Consider the following 20,443-nt stretch of genomic DNA (forward strand, 5'->3'; position numbering starts at 1 on the left):
CCTTGGTGAGACCACATCTTGAGTATTGTGTGCAGTTTTGGTCGCCTTATCTGAGGAAGGATGTTCTTGTCATGGAAGGAGTTCAGCGAAGATTCACTAGGCTGATACCTGGGATGGCAGGAATGACGTATGAGGAGAGATTGGGTCGATTGGGCTTGTACTCGCTGGAGTTTAGAAGAATGAGAGGGGATCTCATTGAAACTTATAAAATTCTGACAGGACTGGACAGACTAGATGCAGGAAGGATGTTCCCGATGGTCGGGGAGTCCAGATCCAGGGGTCACAATCTAAGGATAAGGGGTAGGCCATTTAGGACTGAAATGAGGAGGAATTTCTTCACCCAGAGAGTGGTGAACCTGTGGAATTCTCTACCACAGAAAGCAGTAGAGGCCAATACATTAAATATATTCAAGAAGGAATTGGATATATTTCTTAAGGCTAAAGGGATCAAGGGGTATGGGGAGAAAGCAGGGACCGGGTACTGAATTTGGATGATCAGCCATGATCGCATTGAATGGCGGAGCAGGCTCGACGGGCTGAATGGCCTACTCCTGCTCCTATCTTCTATGTTTCTATGTTAAATAGCAGGAGTTAGGAACCTCCCTGCACCCTGTAAATTCTACCCCATAGAATTTTATTGCACTAAAAGAGGCCATTTGGCCCATCATGCCTTTACCAGCTCTCTGAAAGAACTATCCACTCAGTGATAAAGACTAAAGAAAATCAAATATTTATCCACTTCCCTTTGAAAAGCTGTTGCGGATTCTGCTTCTACAAGAGTTTCTGATATGTTCCCAACATCTCCCTTCGTTCTTTTTGTGATGAACTTAAATTTATGCACTCTAGTTACTGACTCACCAACCAGTGGAAATATTTCCTCATCAAAAACCTTGAAATTTTATTTAATTTCCCTGTACATAAAGGATGCATCATGCTGTGTAAAACCTGTTATAGTGAATGGATGGTACACGTTACAGGAAGGGAACGGCTAGGATTTTAGAACTTAAATTGTTTGCTTCACAGATGGACTAAATTTAAATGAGGTATTACAATCTATCTAAATCTGCCGTTTTTTCACTTCTGTTTAATCATACATCTTAATAAATACAAATGAGTAGCTTTAGCGTGAGCTAATGGCCTGCCAAGATGGTGTTTACTATCAGCTGGAGATGTCAAGAGAGGACCATAGGAATAGGAGTAGGCTATTCAGCCCCTCGAGCCTGTTCCACCATTCAATTAGATCATGGCTGATCTGTATCTTAATTCCATTTGTCTGCATTGGTTCTGTAACCCTTAATATCCTTTGCCTAACAAAAATCTATCACTCTCAGTTTTGAAATTTTCAATTGACCCCCAGCCTCAACAGCTTTTTGGGGGCAAGAGTTCCAGATTTCCACTACCCTCTGAGTGAGGGGTGCTTCCTGTCATCACCCCTCAACAGCCTAGCTCTAATTTTAAGGTCATGCCCTCTTGTTCTTGACTCCCCCACCAGAGGAAATAGTTTCTCTCTATCTACTCTATCAAATCATTTAATCATCTTAAAAGAAGAATACCCTCAGTCAACTAGTCCTGGGACTCAGTGAAGTAACCACTAACAATACTAACAATAACCAGCCCCAGGACAATGACAGGGTAACACAAAGAATTCGACCCAACACAATCGTCGCCAAGCAAAAGGAAAAATATCTGACATATTGGGCAGAAACAACAAAAACCCAAAGCAAACTCAATTGCTACTTGGCCCTAAACAGACAATACAACATAGCTGATTACCTGACCATGGTAAAGGATAACAAACTGAGAAGAACCTTGACAAGGTACAGACTTAGCGAACATAGCCTAGCGATCGAAAAAGGCAGACACAGGCAGACCAGGCTGCCAAGAGAAGACAGGATATGCGCTCACTGCAGTCAGGGAGTAGTAGAGACAGAGATGCACTTCCTCACAGCCTGTGGAAAATATCAGGGCATCAGGGAGAATTTCTACCAAAAATTCTCACAAATATGCCCTGAATTCAGAAATCTGAATGACAACCAAAAACTCCCATTCCTACTGGGGGAGGAGAGAAGCTGTGTAACACTGGCGGCACACTATGTTACAGCTTGCCATGAACAGAGGGACAACCAGTAAACTAAGAAAAGAGTATATATAAACAAGGCGAATGTATATTTATACACTCAGGGATATACCTGTTTATACACTGTATGAATAGAACTGTGTTCAACCATAAATGTATTTTGATGCTTTGGCAACATAAGATGTACCTTATCATGCCAATAAAGCGATTTGAATTTGAATTTGAAATACCTCAATCAGACTACCCCTTAATCTTCTACACTCAAGGGAATACAACCCTAGTCTATGCAACCTGTCCTCAAAATGTAACCCTGTTAGCCCCAGTATCATTCTGATTAATCTGCGCTGCTCCCCTTCCAAGGCCAATATAGTGTATGGTGTTACACTACGCCATTTTCATGGCATACGTGAATGGTAATAGGGTTCATTGTTCTCTCGGAGGTCCGTTATCCTAACTACTTTGCATTTAGTTAGGTTTTGGTTCACAGGAAGCTTATGCTTGTGGCAGCGATACTTTGCATTGAGCACAAATAAAAACCATCCATAAAGCTTTTGACCTGTGTCGCTACACGTAAATGTTTTTCTCTTTGCTTAGCTTGCGGTCAGCTAAGGGTCTATCTATCCGACCTAATGCTCCAGCATGGAGCTTCTCATGGTGGGAGCACAGGGAATTCAGAAGCTGGGTAAGTCTACCCAACCTTGACCCTCCCCACAACCACCACCCCACTCCCCCACCAAATGAATGAGCGCAAAAATGTCCAGGCCTTGAATTGGATGAGCTGATGTCTGCAATATGCACTCCTGACATGCAAATTGGAATTGACCCCATCCTTTCTTCTAGGTCCATAAAAGTGTCTCGGTTTAACCTTGTTGGTGTCTTGCACAGTGGTCATTGGCCTTTCGCTGAGGTTTCTCGCTGAAGAGTTTACTGTTGCCCACCTTGTGGTGACTCACTTTGAATTGTTCTTTCTCCAGGCCGAGGAGGCTCCTCGTAAAACCTCAGTGAGAAAAGGATCCCAGAAGGAACCTGTTGGTGAACTGACAAAGCAGGTGAAGAAGGCCAAAAGACTCTCAATTTATGACCGCAGAATCAGGTTGGGGAGCATAACCTACAAGACACTTCCGTCCATTTCACTGTCGTCAGAAAACAAGAGTGAGGAGAAGCAGGCGGAGGAGGATGGCCAGATTTCGGAGTTAGTAGGGTCACCGGAGGGGGAAAGTATAAGGTCAGAGACTGACGATGAATCCGAGAGCCTGCCATCGCCATCTGGAGGCATCCCCTCAACTGCTAACTTTGAATCTTCACAAAGCATCCGGAACTATCAGTTCGACGTTGCTGACCAATACTTGCAGCGTGCTGCTCATGTCTTAAGTAGGAACAAGCAATTTAAGAGCTCAACTGGGAAAAAATTGTCGGTAACTGGCAGCAAGCATGTCGAAAAACTATGGGAAATAGCAGAGATGAAATCAGAGTAGGTGCCACAAGAACAACAATTGTCTCACAGAGGCCTTGCAGTAAAGGCATCCCACCGAAACACAACCCAAACAGACTACCAGCTAAGCTCCTTGACCTGATTCAATGTAAACAGATGACCACCCAATTATCTGACACCACCACCCCCCGCCCCCACATTCCCCTCCCCTTGTCTTCTGGTAAATGCACCAACTCAAGCAGAGGCACAAGTTCATGGTGGATGGCTGGGTGCGCTCGAGTACTTCACTCACTCTTCATTTGCGTGCCGAGTAAGTGAGTCTCAGCCATGGGGATGGTGTCAGCTGCAAGCCAAGTGCCCTCATCTGATGGCCATCTGCATCATGAACCCAAGGCTGCTTATTTTTTCGGCTCATTAACTCAAGGGTACTGAGGCCAACTATAGCACCATTATGGTTGACATCCGAGCCTAGAATTAATAAATCAAAATAGGGATCAAAACTGGAGTCTTCCTGCACTGCGCTCTGTCCAGTTACCCTCACACTCTCCCCTGTCCCATTGCTAAATGCACTGCGCCGTGCCCAGTTACCATCACACTCTCCTCTGTCCCAATGCTAAACACACTGCGCTCTGTCCAGTTATCCTCACACTCTCCCCTGTCCCATTGCTAATGGCACTTCGCTCTGTCCAGTTACCCTCACACGCTCCCGTGTCCCATTGCTAAATGCACTGCGCTCTGCCCAGTTACCATCACACTCTCCTCTGTCCCAATGCTAAACACACTGCGCTCTGTCCAGTTATCCTCACACTCTCTCCCCTGTCCCATTGCTAATGGCACTTTGCTCTGTCCAGTTACCCTCACACTCTCCCCTGTCCCATTGCTAAATGCACTGCGCCGTGCCCAGTTACCATCACACTCTCCTCTGTCCCAATGCTAAACACACTGCGCTCTGTCCAGTTATCCTCACACTCTCCCCTGTCCCATTGCTAATGGCACTTCGCTCTGTCCAGTTACCCTCACACGCTCCCGTGTCCCATTGCTAAATGCACTGCGCTCTGCCCAGTTACCATCACACTCTCCTCTGTCCCAATGCTAAACACACTGCGCTCTGTCCAGTTATCCTCACACTCTCTCCCCTGTCCCATTGCTAATGGCACTTTGCTCTGTCCAGTTACCCCCACACTCTCCCCTGTCCCATTGCTAAATGCACTGCGCCGTGCCCAGTTACCATCACACTCTCCTCTGTCCCAATGCTAAACACACTGCGCTCTGTCCAGTTATCCTCACACTCTCCCCTGTCCCATTGCTGATGGCACTTCGCTCTGTCCAGTTACCCTCACACGCTCCCGTGTCCCATTGCTAAATGCACTGCGCTCTGCCCAGTTACCGTCACACTCTCCTCTGTCCCAATGCTAAACACACTGCGCTCTGTCCAGTTATCCTCACACTCTCCCCTGTCACATTGCTAATGGCACTTTGCTCTGTCCAGTTACCCTCACACGCTCCCGTGTCCCATTGCTAAATGCACTGCGCTCTGCCCAGTTACCATCACACTCTCCTCTGTCCCAATGCTAAACGCACTGCGCTCTGTCCAGTTATCCTCACACTCCTCTGTCCCAATGCTAAACGCACTGCGCTCTGTCCAGTTACCCTCACACTCTCCTCTGTCCCATAGCTAAACACACTGTGCTCTGTCCAGTTTCCCTCACACTCTCCTCTGTCCCATTGCTAAACGCACTGCGCCCTGTCCAGTTACCCTCACACTCTCCCTGTCCCATTGCTAAACGCACTGCGCTCTGTCCAGTTACCCTCACTCTCCCCGTCCCATTGCTAAACGCACTGTGCTCTGTCCAGTTACCCTTACACTCTCCCTGTCCCATTGCTAAACGCACTGTGCTCTGTCCAGTTATCCTCACGCTCTTCCCCTGTCCCATTGCTAAACGCACTGTGCTCTGTCCTCACACTCACCCTGTTCCATTGCTAAATGCACTGCGCTCTGTCCTCACACTCACCCTGTCCCGTTGCTAAATGCACTCTGCACTGTCCAGTTACATGAACACTCTCCCCTGTCCCATTGCTAAATGCAGTGACTTCCGTGCTGTCAGATTATCTTTCCTTTTCCAATTACTACATGTGCAATGTGGCCCTGTTCAGTTCAAACCTTTGATCCAATCCTCATGTATAGAAATTGTTGATCCTTGACTTATCACCAAATGATAGTACAATTTTTTTTTTCATCTGTGTGCCATTCCCAGACACCAGAGGAGAAGAATGATCATTAACCTGCTTCTCCGCAGGGGAGCGGACCCCAATAATTCCACAAATCCGATGGCGCCAGTCTTCTTCTCCGTGTTGGCGGCAGACATTACTGCAGTCAAGTCCTTACTGGAGAGTGGAGCAGACCCAAACATTCGACTTCAGTCAACGGTAATGCTCCAAACTGTGCTAAAGTAGCGCCCCCTGGCACGATGAGGGGTGTATCCGCCGTTGGCAGTGCTTGTGAATTTGATTGGATGATGTGACATGTTAACAAAGCGCAGTCGACAGTATGACTTGTCTTCAGGCTCCGAGTTGTGTGGCAGCCTTGAAACTCAACAACAACTTGCATTTATACAGTGCCTTTAACATAGTAAAATGTCCAAAAATGCGTCACAAAGATGTAATCAAAAACAAATTGAATGCCGAACCAAAGAAACAGTTATTAGGATGGTTGCCAAAACAAGTTTGCACAAAGAGATAGGTTCTAGGGAGGGTCCTCAAGAAGAAAGAAAGAACTTGCATTTATATAGCATCTTTCACCCCTTCAGGACATCCCAGAGCGCTTTACAGTCAATGAAGCCCTTGTAAAGCAAAAGCAAAATACTGCAGGTGCTGGAAATTGAAATAAAAACAGAAAATGCTGGAAATACTCAGCAGGTCAGGCAGCATCTGTGGAGAGAGAAACAGAGTCAACATTTCAGGTCATTGACCTTTTGTCAGAACTGGAAAAACTCAGATGTAACAGGTTTTAAGCAAGTGCAGGGGCTGGGAAAGGTGGGAGGGGAGGAATGAAATGAACAAAAGGGAAGGTCTGTGATAGGATGGAAGGCAGGAGAGAAAATGACAAAAGGGATGATGGTGTAAGGCAAAAGCAGATGGTAATGGGACAAGTAAAGAAACAAAAGATGGGTCTAGAGGAGGTGTAAACGGCAAAAGCAGAATCATTATTGTTACATTGTTATAGTATCACATCGTTAAATGGAACTACTTTGGTATGGAACTACTTTGGTATGGTGTAGTTATATTGCTATGTGGCACACTGTGCACGGGCAGTGCACAGTGCAGCGTCGGACATCTTGTATCACTCCGCACCATGCGGCAGCACTGTAACAAAAGCAAGAATACAGCAAAGTAAAAGCACTAACTAAAATGAACTAAAAGTGTCTAATATATATATAGTACTAGCTGGGGGGAGCCCGGCTTTGCCAGGGCTGTTTTGGGCCGGGCGGTTTAAATCGAGTGCCAGGCTTTGGGGCCGCTCTGTGAATCTGCTGCCGGGCAACATTTTAAATCGAGTCCCAGGCTTTTGGGCCCTGTCTGTGTCCCTTTGTGGACCTGCTGCCGGGCAACATTTCTACCTTTTTAATAACTTGAACGATGAAAGTGAAAGTACTTTTAAAATGTTTTTGGTAAATCATATGTTATTTTTAAAAGAGACACTAACTTTTTCAAAGCTTTATGATGAAAGGGCTTTCAGGCCCTGTCTCTCTCTCCCTGTGTGAATCTGCTGCCGGGCAACATTTCTACCTTTTAATACCTTGAAAGATGAAAGTGAAAGTACTTATAAAACATTTTTGGTAAATCATATGTTATTTTTAAAAGAGATACTAACTTTTTCAAAGCTGGATGATCAAAGTAGTTTGAGCTGGAAGCTGAAGTAATGGCAGTGAAACAATGGCTGCCAGATCCCTGAGATGAAAACGATTAGTCCCGCCCACACACACACACACACCGATTGGCCAACCATCAGGGGACCGTACTGTAGGATTGGTCAATCGTGACGGCACAGGATTGGTCGAATCTTGACGTCAGTCAATCAATGCTAGCAGATAATGAGTTTAATTTTGAAGGTTTTTTGCATAAGGCGCGAACAATTTTCGTCCGACCGAAAAGTAAATAAGCTTACGAGCGTCCCGGAAGCGTAAGCTTTCTTCGGAGGTAACGCGCACGTAGGTACGCCGTATAACTTTCGAGCGCATAGCCGGACAGACGCACACCCGAGGACTGACAGAAGGACAGACAGACAGAAAGAACGATCCGTTTATATATATATATAGATAGATAGATAGATAGACTAGCTGAAGTGCCCGGCGGTGCCGAGGGACTTTTGAGGGCATGTTGTTGGAAGAGAGAGAGAGAGCGACTGGGGGGGAAGAGAGAGAGCGACTGGGGGGGAAGAGAGAGAGCGACTGGGGGGGGAAGAGAGAGAGCGACTGGGGGGGAAGAGAGAGAGCGACTGGGGGGGAAGAGAGAGAGCGACTGGGGGGGAAGAGAGAGAGCGACTGGGGGGGAAGAGAGAGAGCGACTGGGGGGGAAGAGAGAGAGCGACTGGGGGGGAAGAGAGAGAGCGACGGGGGGAAGAGAGAGAGCGACTGGGGGGAAGAGAGAGCGACTGAGGGGAAGAGAGAGAGCGACTGGGGGGAAGGGGAGGGGGGGAGGAAGAGGAGGGGGGAGGGGAAGGGGGGGAGGAAGAGGAGGGGGGAGGGGAAGGGGAGGAGGGGGGAGGGGAGAGGAAGGGGGGGGAGTCGAGGGAGGGGGGGGGAGTCGAGGGGGAGAGGGAGGGGGAGGAGAGGGGAAGGGGGGAGAAGGGGGAGGGGAGTGGGAGGGGGGAAGGGGAGAGGAGGGGGGGAGGGGGGGAGAGGAAGGGGGAGTGGAGGGAGGGGAGGGTAGGGGTGTGGTAGGGGGAGGGGGAAGGGGGTGGGGGAGGGAGTGGAAGGGGGGAGGAGGGGGTAGGGGGTGTGGGGGGGAGGGGGTAGGGGTAGTGGGTGTGGGGGGGGAGGGGAGTAAGGGGGTGAGGAGGGGTGAACAGGAGGGGTAGAAGTGGGGGTGTGGGGGGGAAGAGGGGGGTTGGGTAGTGGGGGGGAGAGGGGGGGGGGAGGGGGGGTGGGGGCTGGGGAAGGGTGTGGGGGCTGGGGACGGGGGTGTGGGGGGGAAGCGGGTGTGGGGGGGGGAAGGGGGGTTGGGGGGGGAGGGGGTGTGGGGGGTGGAAAGGGAGGGGGGAGATAAACTTAAAGTACAGGAAAGTTTGTGCTATCCGGCACCCACTCTTCAGAGTTAATGTTGAGAGATACGGAGATTCTTATCTCTGTATTTAGCAACAAACACTGTTGCTTAGCAACAGCTTCTAAACACTCAGGTGGGACCAGCGGGAGCAGCGAGGAGGAGCTCGGGAGAAAACCCGGCGACCAGTGAGGCCCGAGACCAGTCGGGAGCAGCGTGGTGAGACCGGTATAAAAACCGGAGAGAGGCGAGGCTTACCAACTCAGCAGCGGGGAGAGAGGTAAAAAGTAATCAGTGTGTGACGTCACCAGGGAGCAGGTAGGTGATTGGTTGGTGAGTATTTCTCTTTTTTCAATACAAGCTTGAATTCTGTGGTGTTAAATTTCTGTGGTGTAGTGGGGATAGTTGGTAAATAAAGCGCCCTAGAGCATACCTGTAACTGGGGTATTGAATAAATTTTTAAAGTAATTAAAGGGGTAAGTCATGGCAGGAGAGTTCAGACCCGTGCTCTGCTCCTCCTGCTCTATGTGGGAAGTCAGGGATGCTGCCAGTGTCCCTGATGACCATGTGTGCGGGAAATGCATCCAGCTGCAGCTACTTGTAGACCGCGTTGCGGCGCTCGAGCTGCGGGTGGATGAATTTTGGAGCATGCGCGATGCTGAAAGGCTCGTGGATAACACGTTTAGCGAGTTGTGCACGCCTCAGGGTAGGGCAGCACAGGGGGTGACCATCAGGCGGAGCAACAAAGGCAGGCAGGTAGTGCAGGGAACCCCTGCGGACATCCCCCTTTCAATCAAGTATACCGCTTTGGATACTGTTGAGGGGGATGACTCACCAGGGGAAGGGAGCAGCGGCCAACTTCCTGGCACTGGGGGTGCTCCTGCTGCCCAGGAAGGGGGGAAAAAGAGTGGGAGAGCAATAGTGGTAGGGGATTCTATAGTAAGGGGAACAGATAGGCGTTTCTGTGGCCGTAGACGTGAATCCAGGATGGTTTGTTGCCTCCCTGGTGCCAGGGTCAAGGATGTCACTGAGCGGCTGCAGGGCATTCTGGAGGGGGAGGGAGAACAGCCAGTGGTCGTGGTCCACATTGGTACCAACGACATAGGTAAAAAGAGGGATGAGGTCCTGCAGCAAGAATTTAGGGAGCTAGGTGAAGGATTAAGGAGCAGGACCTCAAAGGTTGTAATCTCTGGATTACTCCCGGTGCCACGTGCTAGTAAGTATAGGAATAGGAAGATAGAACAGATGAATGCGTGGCTAAAGGGATGGTGCAAGGGGGAGGGCTTTAGTTTCCTGGATCACTGGGTCTGCTTCTGGGAAAGGTGGGACTTGTACAAGTCGGACGGTTTACACCTGAACCAGGGGGGAACCAATATCCTTGCGGGGAGGTTTGCTAGCACTGCTGGGGAGGGTTTAAACTAACTTGGCAGGGGGTTGGGGTACAGAGTGGAGCTATAGTAGGGGGTGATTTACGGCCAAATACAGAGGGGAAAAACAAGTCAGCTGGGAAGGCAGAGCAAATATGTGAAGGCAAAAGAGAATATGGCAGGGCTGGAAGGCATTTATTTTAATGCAAGGAGTCTTGCAAATAAGGTGGATGAACTGAAGTTGTTGTTGAACACATGGGAGTACGATATTGTTGCTATCACGGAGACATGGTTGAGGGAGGGTCAGGACTGGCAGCTCAATATTCCGGGGTATAGAATCTTCAGGCGAGACAGAGGGGGGTGTAAAAGGGGAGGGGGTGTTGCAATATTAATTAAGGAGTCAATTACTGCTGTAAGGAGGGATGATATATTAGCGGGTTCCTCTAATGAGGCCATATGGGTAGAACTTAAAAACAAAAAGGGGGCAAGCACTTTGCTGGGGGTGTACTATAGGCCCCCAAACAGTCAGGGGGAGATAGAGGAACAGATATGTAGGCAAATCTCCGAGAAGTGCGAAAATAATAGGGTAATAATAGTGGGGGATTTCAACTTCCCCAATATAAATTGGGACAGTCAGAGTGTGAAAGGCTTAGAGGGTGCAGAATTCTTAAAGTGCATCCAGGAGAGCTTTTTGAGCCAACATGTAGAAAGTCCTACAAGAGAGGGGGCGGTACTGGACCTAATTCTGGGGAATGTAGCCGGGCAAGTGGTGGAAGTGTCAGTAGGAGACCATTTTGGCGACAGTGACCATAATTCGGTGAGATTTAAGGTGGTCATGGAAAAAGACAAAGACGGCCCGGAAATAAGGGTTCTAAATTGGGGGAAGGCCGATTTTAATATGATAAGGCAGGATCTGGCCAAAGTGGACTGGGAGCAGCTGCTTATAGGAAAATCCACATCAAAACAGTGGGAGACTTTCAGAAGGGAAATAGAGAGAGTACAACGCCAACATGTTCCTGTAAAGGTCAAGGGTGGGACCAACAAGCAAAGGGAACCTTGGATGACAAGGGATATACAAAAATGCATTAGAAATAAAAGGGGGGCTTTTGGCAGTTACTAAAGACAGAAGAAGCCCTAGAGGAGTATAAAAAGTGCAGGGGCATACTTAAAAAAGAAATTAGGAGGGCGAGGAGGGGCCATGAAATAACACTGGCGAGCAAAATAAAGGAAAATCCTAAGATGTTTTATAAGTATATTAAGGGCAAGAGGATAACCAGGGAAGGGGTAGGGCCCATTAGGGACCAAAGTGGCAATCTGTGTGTAGAGCCAGAGGATGTAGGCGGGGTTTTAAATGAATTTTTTGCATCTGTGTTCACTATGGAGAAAGACGATGCAGACATAGAAATCGGGCAAGGGAACTGTGACATACTTGAACATATTAGCATCGAGAGGGAGGAGGTGCTAGCGGTTTTAGCGGGCCAAAAAGTGGATAAATCCCCAGGCCCGGACGAGATGTATCCCAGGCTGCTGTGGGAGGCAAGGGAGGAGATTGCAGGGGCTCTGACACTAATTTTCAGAACCTCTCTGGCCACAGGGGATGTACCAGAGGACTGGAGAACAGCTAACATAGTACCATTATTCAAGAAGGGTAGCAGGGATAAACCAGGGAATTACAGGCCAGTGAGTCTAACATCTGTGGTGGGGAAATTATTGGAAAAAATTCTGAGGGACAAAATTAATCTCCACTTGGAGAGGCAAGGATTAATCGGGGATAGTCAGCATGGCTTTGTCAAGGGTAAATCATGTCTAACAAATCTGATCGAATTTTTCGAGGGGGTGACTAGTGGGGTGGATGAGGGAAATGCTGTGGATGTGGTGTACATGGACTTCAGTAAAGCTTTTGACAAAGTCCCGCATAGGAGACTGGTCAAGAAGGTAAGAGCCCATGGGATCCAGGGTGCCTTGGCGCGTTGGATCCTAAACTGGCTGAGTGGCAGGAGGCAGAGGGTGATGGTCGAAGGTTGCTTTTGTGACTGGAAGCCTGTGTCCAGTGGGGTACCTCAGGGATCGGTGCTGGGTCCCTTATTGTTTGTGATCTACATAAATGATTTGGATGAAAATGTAAAAGGTATGATCAGTAAGTTCGCAGATGACACGAAAATTGGTGGGGTGGTAAATTGCGAGGAGGAAAGCCTCCGGCTACAGGACGATATAAACGGGTTGGTCAGATGGGCGGAAAAGTGGCAAATGGAATTTAACCCTGAAAAGTGCGAGGTGATGCATTTTGGACGGACAAATAAGGCAAGGGAATACACAATGAGTGGTAGGACCCTAGGAAGTACAGAGGGTCAGAGGGACCTTGGTGTACATGTACATAGATCCCTGAAGGCAGCGGAGCAGGTAGATAAGGTGGTTAAAAAGGCATATGGGATACTTGCCTTCATTAGCCGAGGCATAGAATATAAGAGCAGGGAGGTTATGATGGAGCTGTACAAAACGCTGGTGAGGCCACAGCTGGAGTACTGTGTGCAGTTCTGGTCGCCTCACTATAGGAAGGATGTGATTGCTTTGGAGAGGGTGCAGAGAAGATTCACCAGGATGTTACCTGGGATGGAGCGCCTCAGCTATGAAGAGAGGCTGGACAGGCTGGAGTTGTTTTCCTTGGAGCAGAGAAGGCTGAGGGGGGACCTGATTGAGGTGTACAAAATAATGAGGGGCATAGATAGGGTAGATAAAGAGGAACTTTTCCCCTTAGTGGGGGGGTCAGTAACAAGGGGGCATAGATTCAGGGTAAGGGGCAGGAGATTTAGAGGGGATTTGAGGAGGAACTTTTTCACCCAGAGGGTGGTTGGAATGTGGAACTCAATGCCTGAAAGGGTGGTGGAGGCAGGAACCCTCACAACATCCAAGAAGCATTTGGATGAGCACTTGAAATGCCATTGCATACAAGGCCATGGACCAAATGCTGGAAAATGGGATTAGACTGGACAGGGATGGATGGGCGGCGCAGACACGATGGGCCGAAGGGCCTCTTTCTGTGCTGTAAAAATCTATGATCTATGACTCTGTGTGGCCCTGAAGCTCTGTAGCTAAAGCTGTTGCTATAGCGACAGACCTTGCTCAGCTACGCAGTCGATTGTCTGTCACAGACACAGATTTGGAGCACAGAAGCCCCACCCACTCTATGTTCCTGTACGAAGATGGCCACGCATGCACTCTGTTACACACTGAATCAAAATGGCGTCGCACTGAAACTTTTTGCCCTCGACAAAGATGGCTGCCGTTAACCTGGGGCTGTCTGCAGAAGAAATTTCCTCAGCTGCAAACACAGGATCTTCAGATTATTATTCGGGGCTTGCGACCTACCCCAGTTGCTTATGAAGCCTCCCCACCTACTGACCCCGGGAATGGAGCTGAGGCAGCACACCCTCTGCCAGTGTTTGTCTCTATCTAGGCCAGGAGCCTGGGTCGAGAGTTGCACTGCTGGCAGTTGGAGAAGCCTAGGCCCTGGGCCTGGAAAAATGGTGAAAGGTAGGAGAATTATAGAGGTTAGAGAAAAGATTTACAAATTAATTAACTTTTTTTAAAAACAATTTGTGTTTTAAAAGCAACTTTTTTTTGCTGGAAATGTAGATTTGAAAAGAAACACACAGAAAGCGGGAAAAAGAAATGAAAAGTTTAGAATCAAGATGGCGGCGACGCACCTCGGTTCAGAACGATAAGGCCCGCCCACACACGCACCGATTGGTCGACCGTCAGGTGACCGAAGCGTAGGATTGGTCAATCGTCCCGTCACTCGACCGTAGGAGGGCCCAGCCACACGCGCCAGCAACCCGGCGTACGATTGGTCGACCTCAGGTCACTCTATCGCTAATGAGTGGATAATGAGATGCTAATGAGCGGAATGTTGAAGGTTTTTCGGATACCGCGGGCGCAATTTTCGTCCGGCCGAAACGTAAATACGCTTACCATCGTTTTGGAACGGTGAGCTTTCTTTCGATGTAACGCACGCGTAGGTACGCCCTGTAACTTTTGAGCGCATAGCCGGACAGACAGAAGGACAGACAGAAGGACAGACAGAACGATCCGTTTTTATATATATAGATAAGAACACAAGGAGACGCAACAATTATCAACAGCTGCTGTCTGAGAAAATGGGAGCAATGGTTATGATCTGAAATTGTTGAACTCAATGTTGAGTCCAGAAGGCTGTAAAGTGCCAAATCGAAAGACATTACTTGAGCTTACGTTGAGCTTCATTGGAACAGTGTAGAAGGCCGAGGACAGAAAGGTCAGAGTGGGAGTGGAGTGGAGTGGAGAATTAAAATGACGGGCGACCAGAAGCTCAGGGTCATGCTTGCACACTGAATGGAGGTGTTCCGTAAAACAGTCACCCAATCTGCGTTTGGTCTCCCCAATGTAGAGGAGACCGCATTGTGAGCAGCGAATAAAGTATACTAAATTGCAAGAAGTACAAGTAAATCGTTGTTTCACCTGGGAGGAGTGTTTGGGACCCTGGATGGTGGGAAAGGAGGAGTTAAAGGGCAAGTGTTGCATCTCCTGTGCTTGTATGGGAAGGTGCCGTAGGAAGGGGAGTGGGTGTTGGGGGTAATTGAAGAGTGGGCCAGGGTGTCAGGGAGGGAGCGGTACTTCTGAAGTGCAGTCACTGTTGTAATGTAGGAAATGTTGAACACAGCAAGGTCCCAAAAATAGCAATGTTGTAATGATCAGGTAATTTGTTTTAGTGATGTTGGTTGAGGAATAAATATTGGCCCAGGACCAGCAGTTTCATTGGAACAGTGTAGGAGGCCAAGGACAGAGGTCAGAGTTGGAGTGGGATAGAGAATTAAAGTGACAGGCGACCGGAAGCTCAGGGTCACGCTTACAGACTGAACGGAGGTCACGCCCAGCCCAGGACCGGCTTTTTCAATGTTAAAGTTCGCACATGCACGAAACTGTGAATGGGCCGCGCACCCAAAGCAAAGATTATGGGGAATGTTAGATCCGTGTGTTAATGGAGACACGGAATGCAGGAGTTGATTTAACAAGTGTTTACTGAACAAAGACTGGAGGTGAACTAACTACATAAGACACTACACAGGCTTATATACCCGAGTGGTCACTACTGGTACTACAGTATACAGGGGCTTCAAAAACATAGTTCCTCTTAAAGGTACATACACTACAATTCCTCCCCCATAGATAAATAGTACATAACATTTTAAGTAATCATTAAATAACATTTTTACAAGAACAATAATATACACATTTGCTGAAGTTAATCAATTACAAATTCAGTCTCTCTGGAGGCTTCCTGACTCGGTCCGGATAACGCCTCGGTGGTGTAGTAGGTTCTTTTGGCAAGGTCGATTCGGCTTCAATGCCAGTGTCGGGTTCATCTGGTTCCAGTATCACCGGATCGGAGGTAGATACTATGGGTATCTCTGCTTCATCACTAGGCGTATAGAGTTGTGCTGTAGGTTGTCCTTTTTCGGATGACTCTATGATCTGGTCAGCATGGCGCCTTATTATGCTTTCTCCAATGTCCACGGTATACATCAGCGGTCCTAGTCGTGTGCAAATAGTTCCAGGCTGCCATTTCTCGGTACGGTAGTCCTGGGCCAAAACTGGTTGACCTATCTGGAAGGTTCTAGTTGGCCTTTCATTCATGCTTTGAAATTGCCGGTTCTCTACGTCCCTTTTGACGTTTGGCTTGACCAAATCCAGCCAGCATCTTGGGCTTCTATTGAAAAACATCATGGCGGGGGTTTGGTTTGTAACCACATGTGTTGCATTCCTGTACGCAAACAAGAAGTTATCTACCTTATGTTGTAGATTTATGTCTTCATTACCAATGGCCTTTATGGCCGCCTTGAAGGTCTGGACAAACCTTTCAGCCAATCCATTGGTGGCGGGATGGTATGGGGCGGACGTGTAGTGCTTAACCCCATTGTTATTTAAGAACTTACTGAATTCTTCGGATACAAATTGCGGTCCATTATCAAAACAGATCTGTTCAGGCAGCCCATTCCTGGCGAATATGGTCCTTAATACTGTGATGGTTTTTTCCGTGGTGGTGGAGGACATCTTTATTACCTCCGGCCACTTGGAGTGTGCATCCACCGCGATTAAGAACATTGAGTCCATAAATGGACCGGCAAAGTCGATATGTACCCTTTGCCATGGAGATGAGGGCCACTCCCATGGATGTAGAGGGGATTGTGGTGGGGCGTTTTGGACCTTCTGGCATCCTAGACAGCTCTTGGTCATTTCTTCGATGTCTCCATCGATACCTGGCCACCACACAAACGCTCTGGCTAAGTTCTTCATTTTCACTCCACCCGGATGCCCCTCGTGAAGCTCCTTTAGCACTCTATCCTTGAGTTTGGGTGGAATCACCACTTTGGATCCACACATCAAGGTTCCTCTGCACACTGACAGCTGTTCTCTTCTTTGCGAGAATGCTGGCAACAGCGGTTCGCCATGTGCTGGCCATCCCTTCACCGTTAAATCGTAAACTCGTGAGAGAGTCGGGTCATTTCGCGTTTCCTTTTCAATGGTAGAATTTGTCACCGGTAGACATTCCACTATGGTCGAGTGGAACATCTCCACTGGGTCCACTGTAGGCGCCTCTTCCACCGTTGGCAATGGTAGGCGCGATAACCCGTCAGCATTCACATGCTGTTTTGTTCCTTTGTATTCTATGTCATATTGGTGTGCCCCTAGGAAAAGGGACCACCTCTGCAGCCTTTGCGCTGTCATAATGGGAACGCCCTTTTTAGGGTTGAATATGGAGACGAGGGGTTGATGGTCAGTCAACAAGGTAAACTTTTGTCTGTGTAGGTAATGGTTGAATTTCTTCACTCCCCATACCAGGCTGAGTGCCTCCCTGTCAATCTGGGCATAGTTACGCTCAGCTGAGTTCAATGAGCGTGACGCAAAAGCTATCGGCTGCTCCGAGCCATCAGGGAATCTATGCGATAATACCGCTCCCACGCCGTAAGGGGATGCATCGCACGCCAGTCTGATTGGCAGTGATGGGTTGTAATGAGCCAACACTTCCCTGGACGTGATCAAGCCTTTGCATTTATGGAAGGCACGTTTACAGTCTTCGCTCCATTTCCAAACTACTCCCGTTTGTAGCAGTGCGTTAAGAGGGTGCAGAACCGTCGACAAGTTTGGTAAAAATTTATGATAGTAATTTACTAATCCCAGGAACTACCTTAATTGTGAGACATTTTCAGGCGCTGGGGCCTTTACGACCGCTTCAATTTTTTCAGGTGACTTATGCAACACTTCTTCGTTAATGACATGGCCACAATATGATATTTGTTTCTGGAAAAATTTGCACTTGGGGCGATTTGCTCGGAGGCCCCGTTCGCTCAGCCTCGTGAGCACCTGCTCCAAGTTGGCAAGGTGCTCGTTGTCATTTTCTGCTGTTACAAGGATGTCGTCTAGGTAGCATTGAGTCCCCAGAATCCCTTGCAGGACTTGCTCCATAGCTCTTTGCCAGATAGCCGGAGCTGATGCCACTCCGAAAACCAGTCGATTGTACTGGTACAGGCCTTTGTGTGTGTTTATCGTGAGATACTTTTTAGAGGCCTCCTCAACCTCCATCTGTAGATATGCCTGTGCTAATTCAATTTTGGTGAAACGTTTCCCTCCGGATAGTGAGGTGAAAATATCTTCTATCCTCGGAGGAGGATACTGTACTGTGTGAAGAACCGGGTTTACAGTCACCTTGAAGTCCCCACAGATGCAAACTTTTCTCTGTTCTTCAGATTTATCATTATTCAACGTTTTCTTCATGACCGGGACGATGGGTGTTGCCCGCTCGCTCCAATCTACCTTGGATAACACGCCTGCTTTTTCCAAATTCTCCAGCTCTGCCTCGACGGCTGGACGAATTGCGTATGGCCCCGGCCTTGCCTTAAAAAACTTGGGAATTGCCGCATCTTCCACTTTTATTGAGGCGGTGGCGCCTTTCAGGGTTCCTAGTTCCTGTTGAAACACTTCTTTGGCGTTAGCCAAAATTTCTTTTAATCGTCCAGGTATGACGTCATCATCGTTTTTTTTCTTACTGGTCACCGTCAGTGCCTGAATGGAGTGCCAGTCTAAACGTATCTTTCTGATCCATTCACGTCCCAACAACGGTGGACCACCATCTTGCAAAATGTATAAATACAACTTCTGTATTTCCTTGCCGTTGTATACAACAGGCACCCTTACTTTCCCTCTGGGGTATACTTTCTGCCCCGTATATGTCTTCAAGATAATGGATGTGTCTTTCAAAGGTATATGCGGAAATAGCCGCTCGTAATCCCGTCGACTTACGACGGTCAGAGCTGATCCTGTATCTAGCTCCATTTTGACTGGGGACCCCGCTATCGTGAGGGTAATCCAAATGGTCTGGTAATCTTCTTTGGCAATTACATTATGTAATTTGAGACAGCTTAGTCTCTTGTTTCCGGAGTCGCTATCGCTCTTCTGGGCTTCGGAGCTACTGTCTGTCATCATTTGTACCTTTCTGTACTTTTCCTTATTGACCTTTTTACTGTCAGCGGATTTCTTTCCAGATCTGCATACACGTGCAATGTGTCCCATCTTTCCGCATTGCCTGCATGCTTTGTCCTTGAACCAGCAGTCCTTCTGGTCATGGGTGGATCTGCCGCAGCGATAACATCCCTCGAAACCCCGTGTCATTTCATGGGTGCCGAAGTCCTGTGGCTTTTGCTGTATCTCTGCAGCTCCTCTTGCTGCTGCTTCGTATGATACAGCCACGCTGAAAGCCTTGTCCAGTGTCAAATCTTTCTCAGAAAGTAGTCTTTTCTGTGTTCCTTCGCTTAGGAGACCGCAGACGAATTTGTCTCGTAGAGAATCTGCCAGTCCTGCCCCGAATTGGCAGTGCTTTGACAGCTTTCATAATTCGGTGAGGTAATCAGCGTTACTTTCATTCTTGTGCTGATTCCTCCTGAAGAATTTGAATCGTTCCGCTATCAGCAGCGGTGTTGGGTTTAAGTGCTCCTGTAAGGTATCAACAATCTCCTTAAAATTCTTGTCCATCGGTTTGGCTGGAGTGATCAAGTTTCGTAACAGCCCGTATGTCCTTGCGCCCATCAGATTTAGAAGTACCGATGCCTTTTTATCATCCGCTACTTCATTCGCCTTGCAATATACCTCCACTCTTTCCACATATGTGGTCCAATCTTCTATATCACTATCGAAAGCAGTAATATTGCCAGTCTTCGGCATCTTGAAAATCTAAAATGGCGCCTCCCGCGCTTTTCTTTCTTCCCCGCCGAGTTAAGATGGCGCCTCCCGCGCTTTCCCCCCACTGCCGCTGCTGCCAACACTGTTCTCCGCGGTTCCCGTTGCGACCTGCAGCTTTTCACGGTATTTCTATTTTTTTTTATATATCTCGCTTCAATAGTTTCTCCGTTACTTGGAGAACCGTTCCCGTCGTGGAGTGGACCCTCTGGGACTTTCCCCTCCCTCTGCTCGGTCCAAACGCCGACCTGCTTTGCAGCACCGGCCACGCCCTGAGTGCTCCACCCTCTCTCTCTCTTTGCTTCTGCTTCCCGACTCGCTGCCCGGCCCCGTTGCAGAGCCACCCGATCGAGCTCTAGCCCGCCGCAGCCCAGGAAGGATCAGTGCACTACCTGCCACCAGCCCGTTTAGCTGGTGAAACCACAGTTTTTTTTTTTTTCTGGCTTCTGGCTTCGACCTTCGTCTGAGGAATCGATCCCCTTGAGGTGCTGCTGAATTGCAGGTAAGTTCGTTTCTAACTCGTCGCCACTGTTAGATCCGTGTGTTAATGGAGACACGGAATGCAGGAGTTGATTTAACAAGTGTTTACTGAACAAAGACTGGAGGTGAACTAACTACATAAGACACTACACAGGCTTATATACCCGAGTGGTCACTACTGGTACTACAGTATACAGGGGCTTCAAAAACATAGTTCCTCTTAAAGGTACATACACTACAGGGAACATTGGCCAGGACAGCGGGGATACCTCCCCTGCTCTTCTTCAAATAGTGCCATGGGATCTTTTACATCCAGCTGAGAGGGCAGATGGGGCCTTGGTTTAACGTCTCATCCGAAAGACGGCACCTCCGACAGTGCAGCACTCCCTCAGTACCGCACTGGCGTGTCAGCCTGGATTTGGCACATGTCTCTGGAGTGGGAACTTGAATCAACCCCCTTCTGACTCTGAGGCGAGAGTGAGCCACGGAGAACAGGGAAGTGGTGAAGCCAGGGGCTTTTTAGCTCTCCAGGTTGATCCTGGAGCAGTGAGTGGTTTTGGC

At 48.4% G+C, this 20,443-nt stretch overlaps 1 protein-coding gene across 1 annotated transcript in view; it reads left to right on the forward strand.

Annotated features, from left to right (window-relative positions):
- ankmy1 (ankyrin repeat and MYND domain containing 1) overlaps positions 1 to 20,443 on the forward strand; it is a 195,984-nt gene that overhangs the window by 108,954 nt on the left and 66,587 nt on the right. The window contains exons 6-7 of the mRNA XM_085990767.1: positions 3,052 to 3,548; positions 5,765 to 5,936. Of these exons, the coding sequence (XP_085846893.1) occupies positions 3,052 to 3,548; positions 5,765 to 5,936 (669 nt within the window). The remainder of the gene's footprint in view (positions 1 to 3,051; positions 3,549 to 5,764; positions 5,937 to 20,443) is intronic.

This window comes from Somniosus microcephalus, chromosome 6, assembly GCF_052327205.1.
Source record: "Somniosus microcephalus isolate GS21.2 chromosome 6, FLI_Smic_1.0, whole genome shotgun sequence".
Taxonomy (NCBI): Eukaryota; Metazoa; Chordata; class Chondrichthyes; order Squaliformes; family Somniosidae; genus Somniosus; species Somniosus microcephalus.